This window comes from Sinohyriopsis cumingii, chromosome 7 (genome assembly GCF_028554795.1).
Source record: "Sinohyriopsis cumingii isolate HCF-2022 chromosome 7, ASM2855479v2, whole genome shotgun sequence".
In the NCBI taxonomy this organism is placed as follows: Eukaryota; Metazoa; Mollusca; class Bivalvia; order Unionida; family Unionidae; genus Sinohyriopsis; species Sinohyriopsis cumingii.
This window is the reverse complement of record NC_142967.1, coordinates 103,815,731-103,836,660: the sequence shown is the minus strand read 5'-3', so window position 1 is coordinate 103,836,660 and position 20,930 is coordinate 103,815,731. Positions and strand designations below refer to the sequence as shown.

Below are 20,930 nucleotides of genomic sequence, written 5' to 3'. Positions count from 1 at the left end.
TTGCTGATAGCCTCTAGACTGGTTTACTGACCAAGAAACATGCATATACTTTGAGATATTAAAAATATGGGACTACCATGCCAGCCTCATCATGAAACAGGCTATAATTTGAACAGTGAAAAGTTTGCTTATAATTTGGGAAATTTCATTGCAAGTAATACCAATACAAGTGGAGCAACTGATCATACAACCCTGGTGATAACTGTTGCAAATAAAAATCATGTTGTTATCATGCTGGGGAGTAAAATAAAGATTTATTCCATTTTGCTTGTTTAAAGGATAGCAGTTAGGTTGGCACTTCATACTGTATTGTTGCTGTGCAGTTTTGCTCCAAGATGTAATGTCCACTGAGATGGTGTTGTAATCTTGCCCCATTGAATCAATAAAATAGTCATTTTGCAGTTCAATATTATTTACTGCTGCTTCTGACAAACTGCAGTTTTCAATAAAACTTTGTCAGTTATCAACAAGAGGATGATGAGATGGGCAAATTACAGAGAAGCTTGTCAACCACATTCCCATCATTTTGTTTCTTCTCACACATCAATTCTATACATGCCATCATGCAGGGATGTCATGCGTAGAATTGATATCATCAGGCAAGTGTAGAATTAATGCCATCAGGTATGTGTAGAGTTGATATCAGGCATGTGTAGAATTGATATCATCAGGCATGTCAAGAATTGATGCCATCAGACATGGTCAGAGGTAAATAAAAAAGTTTTATAGTTGTGTTTTTATTTGGCTTGAAACTAGCAGATTCTGTTTCAAAAATCTTGAGGATTCAAGTGAGGAATTTCATTGCTTTTTTAAAAAAGATGTAAAAGTGGGTACCATTCCTGTTTTTCACCTCAAAGTTTACTTTATTAACACATGCAGGGGGTCTTAACCATTTGACATCTCCACACACATCAACATCTAGATTTTTATACTTTGTTGAAGTAAAAGTGTCTAAAGTCAAAAGGGAAAAAAAAAAGTGAATATTTTCCTTCACATTAGAGAAAACTTTGGGAGCTTCCTTCTACTGAAAAGTTTGCCTATTTGCGGATCAGTGTGAATTTGTGGAAGCTTCCGTTAGTAATTCATTGTATAGAAATCATACACCCACCAAGTCTCCTTCATTCAGTCTATGTGCAACAAATTTACAAGGAATCTGGTAACTTGTACAAACATGCAACGAAGCATATTCATCCTCAACTTGTACTAAATAATTCTCTGAAGCAATGACACCATCATACCTACCTGTTTATATATTAAAGTATGGCTAGAATATTGTAATTGTCGACTAGCCCAAGACAAGTATATTTCCTGTCAAACAAGTTGTGTTCATTATTTCAATTCAGTAGCAAATAAATCTCAATACATGTCTGCCAATGTTTTGCTGGAAGGACTACTGATGATTCAGCAGGAATATTAAATTTCTAAATTTACCTGTTCTTCAGACTACCAAACAATTTATCTTAAATTCAGGGCTTGTCAAAAGATAACCAATGTTTCAAATTTGTCACATCATTCTCTTTTCCAAATACTATTTCAGATTGTTTACAGGCATATTTTTGTCAAAGATATACATTTAAATTTTCTGAAAGATTAGACTCTAGAATCTACATGTGAACATGCCATGGTAAGAAAAACATTTATTTTTTAAACTGGGAATTATTTACTCATTACAAAATTTGTCTACTGACATGAAAAAGCACCCATGGACTAAGCATTACTTAACTTTGTGTTTAATTATTAATACTTGTTAAAATGATTACTAATTAGTCATATTTTAAGTATAAAATTATTTTTTTCTTAGTAAGATGATTACTAAATTATATGTTATTTAGTAAAAAAATTATTGAAAACATATTTTAACTGGCAGTTACTGTTCTATTATTCAACATTACTTAAAATTACTAGTAAATACCAATATATATGAGAAAAGTTTTTATCTGATTTATTCATTTTGTGTAAAATAAATACTTTTTAAGTAATTAGTACTATAAATTAAATGTTCCAGTCTACTTAAAAAACCATATCCAGAAAGAATAACCAACAAGAGTCCCTTTAAAGGTTCTACAATGAAGCTATTTTCAGAAAGGAATATTTACATACAGATTAAAAAAATGTATGCGATGTTTGTGATAAATTCTTTGAAATTGGTTCAAAATATTCAAAACCAAATATTTTGAGATGTACATAAATATTTTTTTATATTTAATATATGCTTAAATAACAGCAAAAACTTATTGTTTTTAAGGCAATACAGAAGAAAGTAAATAAAATTAACAAAAACATGTATATGTATACTTCAAACACTGAAATGTGCAACAGCTGGCCAACACAACAAGATGAAATCAATACACTGATGACAGTATACCATTTTTTTTGCTAAGAAAAGGAAAATCCAACAATGTTTAAAATCAGTATTATTTGACAAATTATTAAAAAAAATTATTGAAAAAAGTGAAAGAAACATATCAAATTTCACTTAAAACAGGAACATAAAATTTCTGCACCCTTGTTTTTGCATTCCATTTATTAGCACAGGGACCTCTGTTTCGTCAAAGGATTTCAGTAAAAATATCCCCACAAAAAAGCAATGTGATTTTACCATCACCCCGACACTGTCTAAATAAATGGAAATTTAAATGAAAGCATTCAAACAAAATGAACAGTAAACAACAAATCCAGCCCTTTGGGCTATTTCATATGTTTATTAGAAATATGTATCTTGTGGGGTAGCTGCAGAATCGATCAATTATGACAGGGTTCATATGGGATTTTCACCATTAAATTTTTAAAGTATTTAGCAAACTTTTAAAACTCTTTTGCATACTTTTTTCTTAAACTTGATGAGCATGATATGGAAATAATGGTAATTTTAAAACGCAAAACTACATCAGATAAATTATAATTAATATATGTGCCAGGAAACAATGCAATAGCGAGTATTTCCAATAATGTAATCCTTTTTTCAGTAATTAGTTTGTTCCTGTATTTGCTTTTGTTCTGATAAAAGGCCTGGTTGTACAGTATACCATAACTGACTTATCATTCGCATGAGTGATCAATGCAGCTTCCCTCAAGGATGAAACATCAGTTCTTTTTGTACATACTGTCAGGTACAAAATGCTTTTGCTTGGTGTTTAAATCTTTCTTTTGCCAGGATTCAACAACCATGTATCATTAAAAAGACAAGGGCCTGGCATTGTGTCACTCAGTCAGTAACAACAGTGGAAACATTAAAGGCAGCAAATATGGAAAAAAAGGGAAATAACTCCTGCCCACATCTATTCTGGCCTTGATTTTGTAGGGTCTTCACTAATCACTAGTCAGTCAAGTTAGCAGATTGCACATCAAATATTTTTCTTTAATAAGTTGGACAAATATTAAACATAACGACTTTAGTATAATCACATTCCCACAATTTTTAAAACTTTTACAAACTTATGCCACTTCTTTTACAAACTTTTAATGACTTAAAAATGATCCTTTAATTTTTACAAGTTTTTAAAGACTTTTGAAATCCTTGTGAACCCTGGAACATGATCTCAAACACACATGCAACATACTTATTATTCTATCATAGACATTACCAGGCATGTAAAACAGGACTATCCTCTGTGAAGAAAATAAACATCAAAGCATTGGAAACAGAATTTGTAAATATAATGTAAGAATAACCATATGTCTGGAGTGGGGACTCCAGTGATATTTTAAAACTGCCAATATGCACAGAGCCTCATGTAAACTTCACAACCTTCATATACAGTGGATCCATATTCAGATAATCCAGTCTATTCTGGTGGGAGATTAGCCTCTGTAATTCCTTTGGCAGCCAACTCATCCTTCACCCTTGTCAGATATTCTGGGTCTGGGTAACCAAATCTAAAAATAAAAGTAATATTTACAAATTTAAGAAGCATTTATGCAAAAATATCAAAGCATTTATATGTATTTATAAAACAATAAAATACAATCAAATAAATTTCATAAATATGGCTAACAGAAATTACTAAACCAATTTTTTGTGTAGAAACTAAAGACAAATTGACACAAAGTAGTGCAAATTGTACATTATATGATTTCCTCCACATGGCAAGTGAAATAACCTGAACACCAAACACTAAGTAAGGTTCAATCTGTAGTAAAATGTTGGATTACATTTGTGTTTCTGAACTACCTTTACTCAGAATTCTTTGGATATATTGACAAAAAAGTTTGATAAATACATTTATACCTGTCTGAATTTTCATGCTAAAGAACAGTTACATATAAAAGCTGGGGGCATGACCTTTGATACTGAAATCAATGCCAGAATGCTAAGTATCAACTTTATTTATTGCAAAGCAACAAAATACAAAGAAAAATCTAATTCATTTTCAAGTCACTGTATTCATACAGTCAATAAAAAACAAACTCATTTACAGCAGATGTCTTAGTGGTCAGGTCTGCACCAGTTTCATTCATAGCCAAACAGATAGTGCAAAATTTATTTTAGTGAAATCCCCATATCATTGACACCTTACCTAGATGAGGAGTTGTGATAAGATTTGTGAGATGACCGTAATATTTGTATTTTCCCTTGGCTTGACCGCAATGACAAGTGGATTTAGTTTTCAAACACATCAGACAAGAATGAACATGGTGGTCAGATAAATATAATTTGGACTCAAAATCAGCTAGATAGTGTTATAGTGTTTCAGTGAAAACTATATGTCAGATATGATAATCAAATTTTGGAGACGTAATAAAAATATTTTAAATAGAGCCATAATGGCAGCCATTTTTGAGGTTAGATTAGCATCATTTTAAAACTGGGCCAACTGCATACTGCATAATAGGTTTTTTTAATGAAATCAAATGTCAATAAACTAACTGATGAGGATGAATGCTCATTTGGGACAAACTACTTATTGCAAAAAGCATTTTTACATAAAGTCAATTCGACAAGAAGATTTTAAAGACGGCTGTTGCACAGCCATTCTGTGAAGTGATATCAGCGCTATTTTTATTTTGAACCAATTTATGTACTGGTACATGGAAGAAGAAATATTTCAGTGGAAACCCCATCTTTCTGCAACCATTCAGTTTGGATATGTAGTGATCACAGGATTTACAAGATGACCTCAAATGCAACCATTTCTGAAGTTCAATTGGCAGTTTTCAAATGACCATTTGCATATGGCAAGAAGTGCTTCAATGAAATTCTCTTGTCCACACGAACATTTCTTCATGAGAATCAGCACAAAAAAAAAAAAGATTTTCAAGATGACAGGTGATGCAATCATTTTATTCAACAGATTTTGATTAGTCATTGGAATGTTTTTCATTAAGGTTTCACAACAATGGCCATATTTGATCGATGACTGGCATAATTTGTAAAAACTTAAAGTCAGTTATGTCTGGACGTATTCTGTCAAATTTTGCTAAATAATGTTAAACAAATGTTTTAGAAAAAGTTGTTAAAGGGTTTTTCAACCTGTTCTAAAAAGAAAGTCACATCGATACTGAATTTCACCACAAGACTTTTTATCATGTCTAGTTGGTCCGAATTGAAAATGGTACTGATATGACCTCAACATCCTGAAAAGTTTGTTAATGCTTCTCCTCCTAAATATAAAGTCATACTGACAAAGGTTTTTGCCAGAGCGCTATTTAAGACATCTAGCTGGTCCTAAATAACCATTGGTGTTGATAAGACCTCAAATATGACATTCATCTTAAAAATCTTGTCATCAATACTGCTCTTAAATAGAAAGCTCTATTGACATGAGAGTTTTACCATGTGACTGCTATGGTGTCTAGTTGGTTCTAAATTAAAACAATGCCGATATGGGCACTATGGTGACCATCTTGAAAATCTTGACACTGCTTACTCCTCCAGAATTGATGATTATATCAACACTTGGTTTTTCACCTGAGACTTATTATAATGTTGAGTTGGTTCTAAATGCAAATGGTGCCAATATTACATTAGTTTTGCCAAGCCTGATGGCAATATTCACTACTCCTCCTGAATGGGTGGTCATATTGGCATGGGATTTTCACCTAGTCTTCTAATGATGTCTAGTTTGCTAGTTTGTCCTAAATGAAAATGGTGCCAATCATGCATCTAATATGTTCAACAATGCAGCTAATTTGAAAATCTCATTCACAAGGAATAACAAAAATGGTTTTAATACTCAGCAGTTTAAAATGGTCATGTCTTGAATTGCTGGAAATTCTTTTTGGACAGGAAAGGTTTTAGTCCTTTTGAGTGACTCTTGTTTATTGTTAGCAGTGACAGTCATACTTTATGGCAGACTGGCATCACTTTTTGTAGAAACCTGAAAGACACTCATACCTTGGTGTATTCTGACTGCATAGTTTTGCTGAAACTGGTCCTTTGGTTTTTGAGAAGGATTTGAAAATAGTGATTGTGGATGGATTTCACATGACATATGCCAGATGCTGGACCATCTCATAAAGCTCACTTGGTCTCCTTGCTAAGAAAAAGACAACTGCAATAGAATTAATTCTGTAAACTGTTACTTACTGTGCCCCTGGGTTAGGATTGGTTTTATGATGAATGTCATTCCAAGTGAGGCCTTCCTTTCCTGTTGTGTGTGACTGGCTGATTGTAAATACCAGTCTCCTGTCAAAGGCCAGCTGAAGCATTCTGCACACATTTCTACCCTCTGGTGTATTAGGCAAGTATGCAGTTCTTGTCATACGATTATACCATTTTCCTGGGGATGGATGATCTGGCTGAAATACATTGCATTTAAAGTAGTGTTAAAAATGAGCAAAAATCTTATGTTTTGTACCAAATTAAATGTAAGTGTATTAAATACTTTAAATAAGACAGACAATATATTGTGTTTGATTCAGATTTTAATTTCCAATCATTTTCTAAAAGCTTATCTGAAAAATAGTTTATTCTAAATTGGATGATGTCGCTGTCTTTGGTCATGACTAATGATACCTTTTGAGTCTCACCCCCCATCCAGACTGTCTGAAAATATGGCTGGTATGTATTAGGGGTCAGGGGTTCACAAGATACCCAAACTTCTGTGGCATTAATTGTTAATGGTACTTTAAGTAGATAGTTAAAAATAAATTAGCTCACAGCCATCCAGGCTTTGGACTGACATAGCCTCATCTCTAGATGCATGTACAGTATATGTTTCATAACAATAGATTAAAAGAGTTGAAATTAGGGCACATTCACCTTTCTCAAGTAATTTTAAATAGTGTCAAAAAGATGTTACTGTGACACTGTACCAATGTTCTGAATGCCTTCACCATGAGATGTACCATAAGTGCAACATTTACAGCAATAGTTTTAAAGGTAATGAAATTGTAGCATTTAGTCACGTGTAAACATTTTGTATAAATTTATGAAAAGTAGGTCTTAGTGTCCCACCCAACATTTTGATGTATGAACTATGCTAATCGCTTGAGGGACACACAGTGTAAGTTTGAAGACAGTAGATGTAGAGGTATAGAATCACAACCTGGATGAGGATGAACACAATTTTGAACTATTTTTTTAATAAATCAGAAAAGCAGGTTGTAGCAACCCACTTTTTGTGCACAACAAAGGTCCATCATAATATATACTCTTCTATGTTTATCCGCCCTGATATGGCATCAACAATATCATTCATGTTCTGTACTAAGTTGAAGATTTTTGTGTTTATCGACCCTGATAATACATCAACAATATCAAATGATGTTCTGTACTGAGTTGAAGATTTCTGTGTTTATTGACCCTGATAATGCATCAACAATATCAAATGATGTTCTGTACTGAGTTGAAGATTTCTATGTGAATTCACCCTGATATGGCATCAGCAGTATCATTGATGTTCTGTACTGAGTTGAAGACTTTTATATTTATCTACCCTGATATGGCATCAACAGTATCATTGATGTCATCAACAATATCATTCATGACATCAACAATATCATTCATGACATCAACAATATCATTCATGACATCAATAATATCATTCAAAATATTAAAAGATGACTATGCTTGTCAGCAATGAAAACAAGCCAGTCAAGACATGAGCATCTTTGATAGACAAGGGTAGATGACAATAATATTATCACTTGAATCCCCACCAGTGATCTGTATGCTGTCCCTCCTTAAATTATGGAATGGAATCAGTTTGGAACCTTCTAACTTCCAAATCATACTGGTCTAACTCCTTTTCATTTAAAACTTGAAATGCTAGAGTGGACAGTAGTAGCTCAAATGTTTCCTGCAAAGATTGGAAAATGCTAGTCCCATGGGATTCATTTATCAACCTACTGACCAAACTATGTTCCCATTTATTTCACTTTCATGCTGTTCCCATTTCCATCCATTTTACAAACCATTATCCAAACATTTTTTCTGTGTCTCCACTGACAATTTGTGACACCATGTGTGGTAAGCATGCTTATTTCCATGAAGAGAATATTGATTTGACTAGTATAAACTTTTGACCAATCAGATTTCTCATTACATTGATCATATGTTAAAAAACATATGGAATGAACAATATTGCAAGGATCAGCTTTATATGATTAAAGTATTGTGCAATGGGGCTGGACAAATCATTATTTAAAAACTGAAGAAAACAGGAATTCTGCTTTAAAAGAGAAGAAGAAAAAAAAACCCAGTCAATGTCAGTAATTAGTTACATACCATATGTTTAATTAGTAATTGTACTTCAAGCATATAGTTCTAGTATTTAGTCACGTTGTTCATTGGGATTAAGCACTAGATAACATGAGACATACTTTAATAAGGATTTATGTTCATAACAACTGTTTCACCTGAACGAAGAATCAAACTGAGCAAGAATTAAATTTTATTTTCATTTCTGTTATCATTTATAATTCTGTCTTCTTCAGTAATACAAGTGTTTGAATATCTGATGCTTTTTGCCATTTCTCTCTATGATTACTTATGTCACAACATCAATGTAAGGCTACTGGATACTGTATAGGCATGTGTGTGCATTGAAACAATTTAAAAAATGCATTTTAAATTCTTTTTTTTCCATAAGGTTATAAAAAACAAACAGATATAAAAGCTAGCATGTTATCACCAGATTACAGACATGATGGTGATTTATCTAAATCTTTTTTCTTCTTCATGTCAAACTAATTTTATGTGGGGATTTTAAATTCATGGTTCAGGGCAACAATGAAATCCATAAAAATTGGTACCCCATGCAAATTAGTTATATTATATTATATCCCACATTATTTCACAATTGAAGGATAAAAAGGGGTCATTCATAATGTAAATTACTAATTTCACTACAATTTGTACTTCAATTATTCCATTTTCAAATGTGCACAAATTATTTAAAAACCATTCAGACTTGTGCTTTGTATATTAGTTTTCAATCTTAAAAAAAGCTGGAAAAAATTCAACAGCTACATGTGACACTAATTTTAGCCAAGAATGTTTAGATATTTAAGTTTATCCCCTTATAACTTTTGGGATTGTTGTCTCTACTTGGATTTTTTACATCATTTTCTAATCTTGATTATTAAAAGAAAAGACAAAAAGAAAACAACATATTCATGAGATTGTATCAACATCTAATTATAAACCCTGGAGATCAAGTGTTTACATACAAGAGTCTACAATTATATTTCACTCTTGTGCTTTTAAATTTATTCACTTTATTGCTAGAATATAATGTTTGTCTACCTGGATTTTAGGACATTTAATTTTCTTAATGAACATTGCAAGATAATTTGTTTTTAAATGTTAAGATTTTGTTTTCATTTAATTTATATTTTAACACATTAACCCCTGGAGCTTTTTTGTCATTTCTGCCTGAAAATCATGTAGGAAACACATTTTAAAAGCTATTTCTGAATAGACTTGAAAACACCAAATCCCCGGTCATCTTTCAATAACAGACTGCCTAGTTGTGTTAGAAACGTCATTTTTCATTGACTATTTGACTCATGCATGAGCAGAAGGGTAAAAGTTGGACTTTTTTTGTTTGTTCCTAAACAGAACTATTATTTTTGTATGGAGACCACTCTTTATTCCAAATCCCCATCTTATCCTACTTTTTGCAAAGGCTCATCTGTCTGTTTGCAGTTCATACAGGTTTGCCTTACATCTAAGACCAAAAAGTCTAAAATCCAGACACAAAATAGGATTCTGACCATGGGCGATTTTGGGGGGAAAAAAGTCGGGTCCAAAAAATGAGGTTTTTCTATCTGTATTTTGTAGTGCAACTAGATATTCCAGATTATTTGGTATCATTGTAGAAGCAGCAGAGGGGGCGAACAGACCAAAAGCTTTTTGCACAATAAGCCCTCCCCACGGAAACTATTCGATAGAAGCGTTATTTCGACGAAATAAACCCTTCTATTCAGAAAACGAGACAAAAAAAAATGTCCCCGATCCCTCGAAGAGTTTTCGCGGGGAAATTAAATCGTGGACAAATAAATAATGGCAAATATTGGAGAAGCATTCACAACTAGATTGGCACGACAACGACTAGCCGCGATTAAAAAATTTATTCCTGTCCGTGATTCCGTCAGAGAAAAATTAAAAGCAAGACAAGAAGCGCAAGTTGAGTTTGCAACATCCGCGGAGGAATTATTTAAGCCTATTACAGCAGCTACTGGTGAAGTTAAAACTGCAATTGTAGGAAAACCTGATCCTGCTGACCCTACCAAATCAAAACGAGGGTTACTTCAAGCAATAGAAGAACTTAAACAGCAACAGGCAGATGAAGGTGCTGTAGTTGATCCAGGTGCCGCCGGAGTAGTGACAGTTGCCAAGGAAACATTTATTAATAAATTTACCGAAGATGGTATTACTGATATAAAAAATATTCCACTTACTAGCGTGGATGAGCTTAGGGAGTTTTCTGCTTGGATTGTCTTAAATTATCCTAACCGGCAAGATTTTCTAAAACCAGAAGCTGCTTCAGGTATGACCCTGAATGATTGGAGGGATTATGTTTACAAAATAAACCGAGGTATTTCTCGAATATCTAAAATTGATGATACCTATAATTTCATAAAAACTGGCGTAATTGGGGTTAGTAAGGAACTAAGAGACCAACAAATGAGGGCAAAGGAAAGGGAAAGGCAGGCAAAAATACAGGAAATGGAAATGAAAAGGCAGGAAAGGGAGGAAGAAAAGAAGAAAAAAATACAGGAAAAGGAAATGAAAAAACAGTCGAGACTACAGGAGAAGAAACCACCAGCTCTAAAAATAGACCCCGCAATAACACTGCCTGATCCAGTGCCTGAAATTTCATCACCTGAACAAATGGGGGCTAGCGCTCCTGATGATGATTTTACCACTCCTGTTTCGTCCATCCCCCCAAATATATCAGAAAAAAGAAAAAAATTAGAGGGGGAACTAGCCAATTTAAATGATATATTAAACGAATTAAATGAGGAAATAAGAGAACAAAAAAAAATAAAAACTGCTTCTGGTAAAATGGTTTTATCAGATAAAATAGCTCAGAAAAATGATGTAATTTCTGATATTGAAAGGGTACAAAAGGAAATAAGGAAAATAGGAAAAGGTTACACTGGTCGCGGATATAACAACCACATCTGTCCTGACAATATCGTCAATGATGTGTCCCGGTTAGAAGTTCTCATCGGAGGAAGACGTGCCGGAAACAACTCTCCGGAAATTATAAATGAAGCCGCAAATATCTGTCAGAGACTATTTCAGCGTGGCATTATGGATATCGGCGTTTACCGGGGACTCATTGATGAACTCGCAGACGGTTACCACAGCGACTAGTAAATTTAGTTAGAGAAACAATAATTAAATAAAATGATACTACACGATTCTTTTCGCAGACCAAGAAGTGTCAGAGTAGTAAACTCACGATTACCAGTATACGAGGTTGTTTACGGAGATGGAGTCGGTGATGTTGTTAGGGATTTAGTCACAAGAATCGCTCCGAAAGCTGGACCGTTAGTAAAACAATTCGCGATGAAAGCCGCTGATGTTGTCAAGGATAAAGCCATTGGCACTGTTGGTAGTCTTGCCGGAAAAGCATTTCAATCAATTAAGGATCGACTAGCACAGCTGATACAAAAAAAAACCCCAATTAAGAGGCCCGCGCCAGTAAAACTACCATCCACTGAAGTTATGCCGGCAAATGTTAGTAGCGTAGTAAATAAGGCCGTAAATCAGAAATTAGCTGAGATCGCAACAGCGGGAATTACCTCCAAAGCGTTGCAAGATAGTGTAACTGCTAATTTGATAGCTGGTAGTGGTTTCCGGTGACGATAACATTTTAATTAGATCATCACGAATAATAATAATGTTTGTGCGAAAATCCAATGATGCATTTGATATGTCTAAACCAATACTTAAAGATGATTCTGTACGTGATTTTCAATATTATTCTTATGAAGCACGTAATCCTAACCAACGGGGAAGAATTGAACTACAGGTCCAGGATACAAGCAGATACTTCTTGCCCGCTGAGGCCTTCATCGAAGTTGAAGGTAGGTTTTTAAAGAATGATAACACTAACTACGGAATCGGCGACCGAGTTGGATTTGTTAACAACGGGATTATGGCGTTATTTAAATCCGCTATTTATATGATAGATGGAAAAGAAATTGAAACAATTCATGATAACGTCGACGTTGCCACAACAATTCTCGGGTTGGCGAGATACTCGGATGATTACACCAGATCAGCCGGACCATCAATGATGTTTGCAAAGGATGTAACCGACAGCCCCGAGAACAGGAATGTTATCACGGGTGATGTAAGAGCTGCAGGAGGAGCAGCAGATGCACCCGCAGTGTTATCAATGAACGAAAATTTTAATTTGGGTTTTGCAACACGTAGATCGATGTTAAGTGGAGATGAAGAGTTCTCAGGTGTGATTCCATTGTCTCACATCTTTGGATTCTGCAGAGATGTTCAAAAGGTTATATTCGGTGCCAAACACACAGTTATACTTGTGCGAAAACCTGATGATAATGACGCTATCTGGCGAGATGCTGCTGTTGCCGCTGGTCAGGTAATACTAACTAAACTGTGGTTGTGGATGCCAGTGTTGTCTCCGTCAATCACCGAAGAACAACGACTGTTGTCTTTTATGGACACGGGTGGTAAATCACTGCTATCCTGGAAAACAACAACCACAGACGTTATTCAGGGTGATCACGGCGGGTTGTTTACATGGCATATATCATCGCAACAAGGAGTATCAGCACCACGACATATTTTCATTGCATTTCAATACCGTGCTAGAATAAGTGACCAGACAAGAACTCCAATGGTATTTGATACACTTGGAGTTTCTGAAGTTTCGTTGAGAATAAATGGGCATCAGGAGCCATCTGAGGATATATTAATAGATTTCGAACATCATCGTGTCGCACGCGCGTATCATCGTCTGATGTCATTTATGGGGCGCGACCTTAATGTAGACACTGGCCTGCAAATATCACAGCGAGACTTTATGAGTTTATATCCGATTTATTACTTTTCGCTGGAACATCTTGATCTGGTTAAACAATCTGTTGTCGACCTGCATTTCCGAGCTCGTGTAGGTGCTCCTGCTGGTGGTTATAGAGCGATTGCTGTCATACTCTCCGATAAAGCAATGCTGCTTGAAGGTGTTGGCGGACGAATGAGAGTTATTGACGCTCCAGTAGAAAATATGTAACAATTAGATTAGTTTCTGAAATATAATGTCATACAGTCATGTTAATGTCACCTTGACTTCCGGTCAAACGAAGAAATTGCAATCGAAGAACGCAAGCACATGCGGGACATCAATAACACTAAAACGAGATCAACTTGTTGGTGGTCCAAACAAGCTGTCGTTGACTAATACTCAGATTAAACATTTTAATAAGGCACTAACAGCAAAAACCGGTGTCCGACTTAATTTCTCTGCTGCAGCTATCAAGGACATGACCAAAACCGGTGGAATATTTCCTCTTCTCGCAGCAATACCGGCGTTGATTGCCGCGGCAGCACCAGCCGTAGCAAAGGCAGCAGCACTTGGTGCAGTTGGAACCGCAGCTGGAATGGCACTAAAGAAAGCAACCGGACACGGGTATAAGAAAAAAAAGGGGAGATCCACTCGCGGATCAGGGCTAAGACTACCAGGAACTCCACCATCATGGTATCCAAAAAAATTCTAACGCCGTTGACGCTTCCAGCTTCTAATTTTGATTTACTCGATGCTGTTAAAAAATTGCGTATAAAACATTTCAGAGGAGTATTTATGCGAGATCAATTACCGACGCGGCCGAATAATCCAGAAACTGGCATTATCAATCTCGACAACAAAGATGGTCCGGGAACTCACTGGGTTGCTTACGCGATCGATCCACGTGGAATTATCTATTTCGATTCGTACGGTTTAGCACCGCCAGTTGAGTTTCTCAGGTATGTCCGCGGAGTGCCTCGCACTCTCAACAGCAGATTTTCTAATGTTCCAGTGTGGCAGTCGACGCTACCAACACAAACATTAGTTGATCCGCCCATTTGTGGAAACGAGGTTTTAAATGTTCTTGATGCAATCTCAAGAAATCCAGCAACGTCTCCGCATCGAGTAGTGTATGAATATACCGCATCGAGAAATGCTAGGCATTTTCATGCTAGCATTTGAAAAACAGCAATAAGAATAATGGTGGATATTTACGGAAGACCTTTCACACGAGGAGGTAAACCAAGCACAGATGTTGATCTCTCAAAATATGCGACCCGAGATGAAGTCGATAATCTTTTGAATATAGCTGGAGTTGACCCAGATGAAGTTGCTATTTTCCAAGACAAGCAAGGAAAACTAAGAACGAGCAACATTAAGTGGAATGATATAATTCGCAGAGTTCTTGGAGCTACCAAGGATAACTTCGTTGCATTTAGTGATGGCGGCCGGATCAAGGACTCGAATATATCAATCGCAAGCATCAAAGACAGTATTGATAAAGGTGTTGATAAATGTGTGAAAAAAGCCGGTGACACGATGACAGGCGAACTCAGCATGAATGGAAACAAAATAACCGTACTCAGAGATCCAGCCTCGAACGACGATGCAGCAAACAAACAATACGTCGACGCGCAGTACAAACTCGTTGTTGACCTAGTCAGCGACAAAGTAACAAAATCCGGCGACGTAATGACCGGCGGACTTGACATGAGCGGCAACAAAATAACCGCGTTAGCAAATCCCGAATCCGACCAGGATGCGTCAAACAAACAATACGTGGACATCGTCAACGGTAAACTAAATACGCTGCGTGCAGAGTATGATGTTCACGTGGGCGCGTTTACAAGACTTCGAAGAAACTTCTCAAAAACTGATGAGGCCGTGGATAAGTTCTTTGGGGATCCTCCAGTCGTCGACACGAAACTTTCTGAAATCATACCAAATCTTACTAATAACGCCAACGATATCAATAAGATTAATACCCGGTTAGGTGTAGTCAGAACGGAAAAAAGTTTTTCAGATCAAGTTCAGATAATAGAAAATAACATTAACACGATCAAACAAACACAGCAGAATATAGTATCGGGTATTCCTGAGATCGTTAACAAAACCAGTCTGATTAAAGTCCCCACTGGAGTTACTCCCGGGCATATCACCAACATCGTATTCACGGTATCATCGGGATTCGCAACATGGTCACGACAAAATAGCACTATCAAATATACAGCAACAACCACCGGTGTTTACAGGTTGTCTGTGTTTTCAGCCGCTAAATTTGAAATCTTCACAACATATCCTTGGAGACATTCCACCGATAAGTATTCCGGGGTTTGCACTGTAATACTAAACAGCGGAACCGAGGAAACATTTATGCTTGAAGCCGCCGACGATACTTTAACAGCAACATCTTACTGGTTTTGTTTGGAATTCGTCGCTGCAACGCCTCAATTGGTTACCGCGTAATTGAAAATCGCCAGCGATTTTAAATAATAATGTCAACGTTGAAATCTGAAGGATTTCCAGATGCTCAACAATATCGATATAATCAAGTCCGTGAGTGGCAATCTGAGTTAAAAACTGTCATCGAAGTAACCAGTCAAAAAGTAAAAAAATACCGCAGACGCATAACAGTGTTAGACGTTATGGTTTATTCAGTATCCGCCGTTGTCGCATCCGCGGGAGTAATACTATCAGCGGTCACTCCAGTGACTGCAGTAGTCGCTGCCACGATTTCTGTTTCCGCTGCTACAGCAACAGCAGGAGTTTTCGGCATCATAGCAAAAAAAATATCCTCGTGTGCTAACACAAAATTACACGATTACACGACAAAATTAAATACAGCCACGACCGCATATCAGAAATTATCATCGCTGATATCATCATCGTTAGACGCGCAATCCAGCGACGCCGCGTTGATATCAGATTCTGAATTCAAACTAATGTCAGATGTGTACAATGACTATTTGAAAACTAAACAAATAAATAATGTCACTGATGGCAACGCCACAGGAACTGCTTCAGCAAATAGTCACAAACACAACACCGGTAAGGACCACAATGATCTCAGTGTCCTCGACGACACCAGAATTCAGCATTAATTTTCCAACTCCAATTGCCGTGAACGAAATCGCATTAGCAAAGCTCAGTGCGTATCACAGCTGGCCCAATATCAGGTCGGAATCATTTTCCGGTCAGCAGCCGAATAATTCGTTTGTGTTTTCGTGGAAAACCAAAGCCGACTCTGACGAATTCGACTGGGATACAATTGCGCTACCCACTGGAAGTTATCAGATCGAAGAAATCAACAATGAGATACAACGCCAAATAAAACGAATCACCGGCAAGGAAGCCAAAATATCTGTGACCGCGCACGAACCAACGCTGTCTGCGGTCATTGAAATCTCAACACCGGGATACGCCGTGGATATTTATAGCAGCTCTCTTCGAACAGTATTAGGATGGCCACAAGAACGACCCGAGGTCGGACCGGGTCCACCGCCACCATCGAAGTCGGATTTCGAGACCACGAAGGAAGAACTACACGACCTCGTGCGCGGCGAGTATTTATTATTTTCAGATCAATTACGATCAGGCCAAGCCCGGTTTTCAACATCAGATCAAGTTCCCTTGGATATAATAGGGGCAGCTTTTTTTGAGGGGTATGGAGGCCGGGATTACCGGCCAGAAGATATAGAAGCTCATTTTTTTAATCCGATCAAACAAGCACATAAACAACAGCTAGACCTGTTGCGGGGACATTTTCAAGATTATATCTCTGATATAACAAAACCTGGAACTGGAAACGCTAGCGTTTCTGCAAGCAGTTCTCGGAATGCTTTGCATTCTCGCACGAACATTATCACCACCATAGAAAAACTAAACAAACTCGTATCTACGATGGAATTTATGAATCAAAAAGTAATTCAACATCTACTGGATCTCAAGGGCGATTATGGAAACCGAAAAAGATCGAATTTTGCAACCCTATTTGGTATTCCCGTGAAGGATATTTCAGATTTTAAACTTCCTGGATATAACGTACACACACTGAGAAAATCAGTCTCTGATCTTATCGCGGAATCTTTCGAAGATATTCTTGCCGCGTACACGAAAATAAAACCACAACCTGTTATTTTAAGACACGATAACAGTACAGCATCCGATGGCAGACACATCTCACCTGGGATCGTAAATATCACAGATGTTATTGCGGTCAATCTTGTATGTGACGTCATCGACGGTAGCTACAGCGCATCAGATAATACTACGGCGACGCAGGGGTTTATCCTATATACGTTCACACCAAAAGACCCCCCTGGTTTTCTGATTGTGCAAGAACCAATCAATGTGGTCTATCTGCGGTGTAATAATCCGTGGTTGTCAACGATAAATTTTAAACTCACCGACCAACGGGGGGGGTTGTTGGACCTGCGTGGCGAGACTGTCTCCGTGAACTTACTGGTGAAGTCCTGAAACTCTTCGAGTTTCCACGCATAGCGTTTCACAATTAAAAAAAAACAGTTGTGTATAATGGAACACGAATACATCCACGCACGAGTTCATATTCATGATAAGCAAATTCTTCACACGGCAATAAAAACCGCATTTGGAAACTCACACGAACAGTATTTCCCCGTTAAAATAATCGTTGACGTGTACGGCGACGAAGACTTCTTGTTGACGTCGTCACAATTAACACAGCTACAGCAAAATCATATGATCACAGCTTGGTGTCAACGAGAACAGATTATGAACTATTCTCATTGTTGTATTGATGTTGAAACGCTTAAGCAAATCCTGGAAGTCTAAGGACTTCTCAGGAAATGCAAAGCATTTCTCATGTAAAACTCGAAGAGTTTCCACGCTCGGGCAAAAAAAATAATACACTTTTTTTTTACCGTGGAAATGTGCTTTACACTCGAGAAACTCTTTGAGTTTCCCCGGAAGTCCAAGGGACTTCTCGGGCTAGCGTTTCTCAGGTTCTACTTTCACTTTGTGCTGTGAGTCACACGCGGCGGTTTATACTTCCTTGTCGGCCTCGTAGTCACAAATACTAGTATTTTCGTCAGAAATGCAAGGCATTTCCGTGTCTAGATTCTTTATATAACCTTTTAACCGTCTCACTCTGGTGCTAATTAATTTTCGAGTCTCATACTCGCTTGACAATACAAGACGAATCTTCTCAACTGCACGGCACAGTGGAATAAATTCAGATACCTGATTTTCAGTTATCCCGGCAAGTGATCTGTAAATGCGATCTTGCAAACCCTTAATGAACCTATAACACGCGGGGAGATTGTTCTTCCCCGATTGTGATAGCTCATTCAAGGATTCAAAATCTGACATAATTGTTTCAGTGTCTAGTAAAATATTAAAACCTCGCTGTTGTAATTCTTTAATTTCAACAAGTATGGTATTTATATTTTCGTGATTCATATTATTATATATTTTTATATTTTTAAATGCATGAGCGATGCTAGCATCACCAAAAACAAAAATAAACAGATAGATGATGAGCGGTTATCACTTACTGGGTACTCTTCACCGGCCTACGGTTCTTTCATGAGTCCTTTGTTAGGATTTTTTTTTCTTGGTCTTATATTAGACCTTCGTGTTGTGATTTTTCCCTTAGGCACCTCATGTTACCGTTTATTTTTGGCCAACACTCTTTCTGAATGTTTCTATTGGTGGGCACCCAGGTGACGTAGAGCTTTATGCATCCATCTATCTGTTTATTTTTGGGGGTCACTCACCCCATGAGGAACTTCTAGATCGTCAAATAACGGTCTAGAAGCTCGGGAGGGACGATACAACACAGAACAACCTTTACCTCTGATTCGAGTATGACAGCAAGTAAAGGCACAATGAACATGTAATCTTATCCTAAGACCTTATCCTATGACGACACAAACATGCAGGTGGGTCATTTTCTACGGTCAGCAGCAGAGCAAAACCATCCATTGAATCGACCATTGGATGGTGCACAAAAGACACCCGCCATTGGCGGATTAAATTTATGGTTTTGCTTGCGCGTGCTGACTTTCGATCGACCCAAAGGTCTTAGGGAGCGATTTCGTATATAACCCAACTGTTACTTGCGAGTTGGAAATTCGCTCTAGCAGTGGGCGGGACTTGTTTAAAATATTTTAATTGTATGTTTTCTCGAGCGCGGTCATATAACAAGCACAGAAGAGCAAAACAGTCGGATATATTCAGTAAAACGAGGATATTGTTTGTAAAAAAATATATATTCTACGGTAAATAAATGATTACATGTTATGAACTCGATAAAATATTTTATCAAGGTGGCTTTCTCAGGGGAGCAAATCCTCTGACGACGACAACTCTGCAAAGCGTTACACACTCGTGGAGGAGTTATCGTCGTTTGTGTCAACGATAAGAGTTATATAACAGAATGAAATCTTCTGTTTGAGCTTCTTTGAAAATGCTGTTTTGTGGATCCCGGTTGCGACATGCTGTACAACAGGTGAACAAATACCGAAATACTTGCCAGCTGCGGTCATTGACTGGAATACTATTTCGTCACCAGTCTGGGTATTTCGAGACTTAATAGCTCTTCTTGCAACTGTTTTACAACACCCTGTGTTACCCAGTAGGCAGTTCTTGCTCTGAGTGACCACGCGAAGATTGTTTATAGAGTTATCAAGTATGTTACCGTTAATGTGATCAATGACAAAACCCTTAGGGATCACTCCGTTAAAAACCTCATAGACGAAACGATGACATAAATACCTCTTTGAGCACGTGGCAGTAAATCTTAAATAACCAGCATTATCAACTGTACCAACTGGTCGTCTTCGCGTGCAGTGTCGCACCGTGCCATCTCGGTTTGCCTCATAATTTGGAATAGTTGGATGTGCAACAAATTCTTGTTCGGGAACAAATTCTTGTTCGGGGACAAATTCTTGTTCGGGGACGAATTCTTGATTCATTATACTATAAGCAAATCATTTGTCTAATTCATAATTTGTCTGAAAACTTATTTATGTAATCACGCTCCGAGAACGTGTTCGAGTCTGGATTTTTTTTATCATAATACCGTTTTAGTTCTCGATAGCGTTTCCCCCCACACGCTGAACATAATTGCGTTTTTCCTCGTACTCCAATGCCGCATCTGATACACGGTATCGGTCCTAGACTCCCACCGCGGACCTGTTGAGCATGTTGTCCACAGTATTCGTGTCTGCATGGTTTGCTACACGGCGCTGATGAATTTAGTTTAATCCACTTGCATTGGTGCATATAATATATTTGTCTATTTAAATACTTGTCTTAATTATAATAATGAGTTTTGAAAGACTATCCAGAATAAAACCTGGAAATCTCCAATTTCCCCGAGGTCGATTCGATCTTGACCGGTTAACTTTTGATCGACGACGACGAGAACTCACACTCGTAATTGGTGTTATCAAGAACGCCAAAGAAGAGTTTCGTCGTGATGGTGCCGCACATGTGTGGTCTTCGTATAAAATC

The 20,930-nt window shown here is 37.1% G+C and overlaps 1 protein-coding gene across 1 annotated transcript in view; it reads right to left on the bottom strand.

Annotated features, from left to right (window-relative positions):
* Positions 1 to 2,171: 2,171 nt before the first annotated feature.
* LOC149795851 (uncharacterized) overlaps positions 2,172 to 20,930 on the bottom strand; it is an 85,307-nt gene continuing 66,548 nt past the window's right edge. The window contains exons 17-18 of the mRNA XM_089963866.1: positions 6,527 to 6,738; positions 2,172 to 3,876 (exon numbers count right to left, since the gene is read on the bottom strand). Coding sequence (XP_089819992.1) covers positions 3,786 to 3,876; positions 6,527 to 6,738 — 303 coding nt within the window. The 3' untranslated portion in view covers positions 2,172 to 3,785. The remainder of the gene's footprint in view (positions 3,877 to 6,526; positions 6,739 to 20,930) is intronic.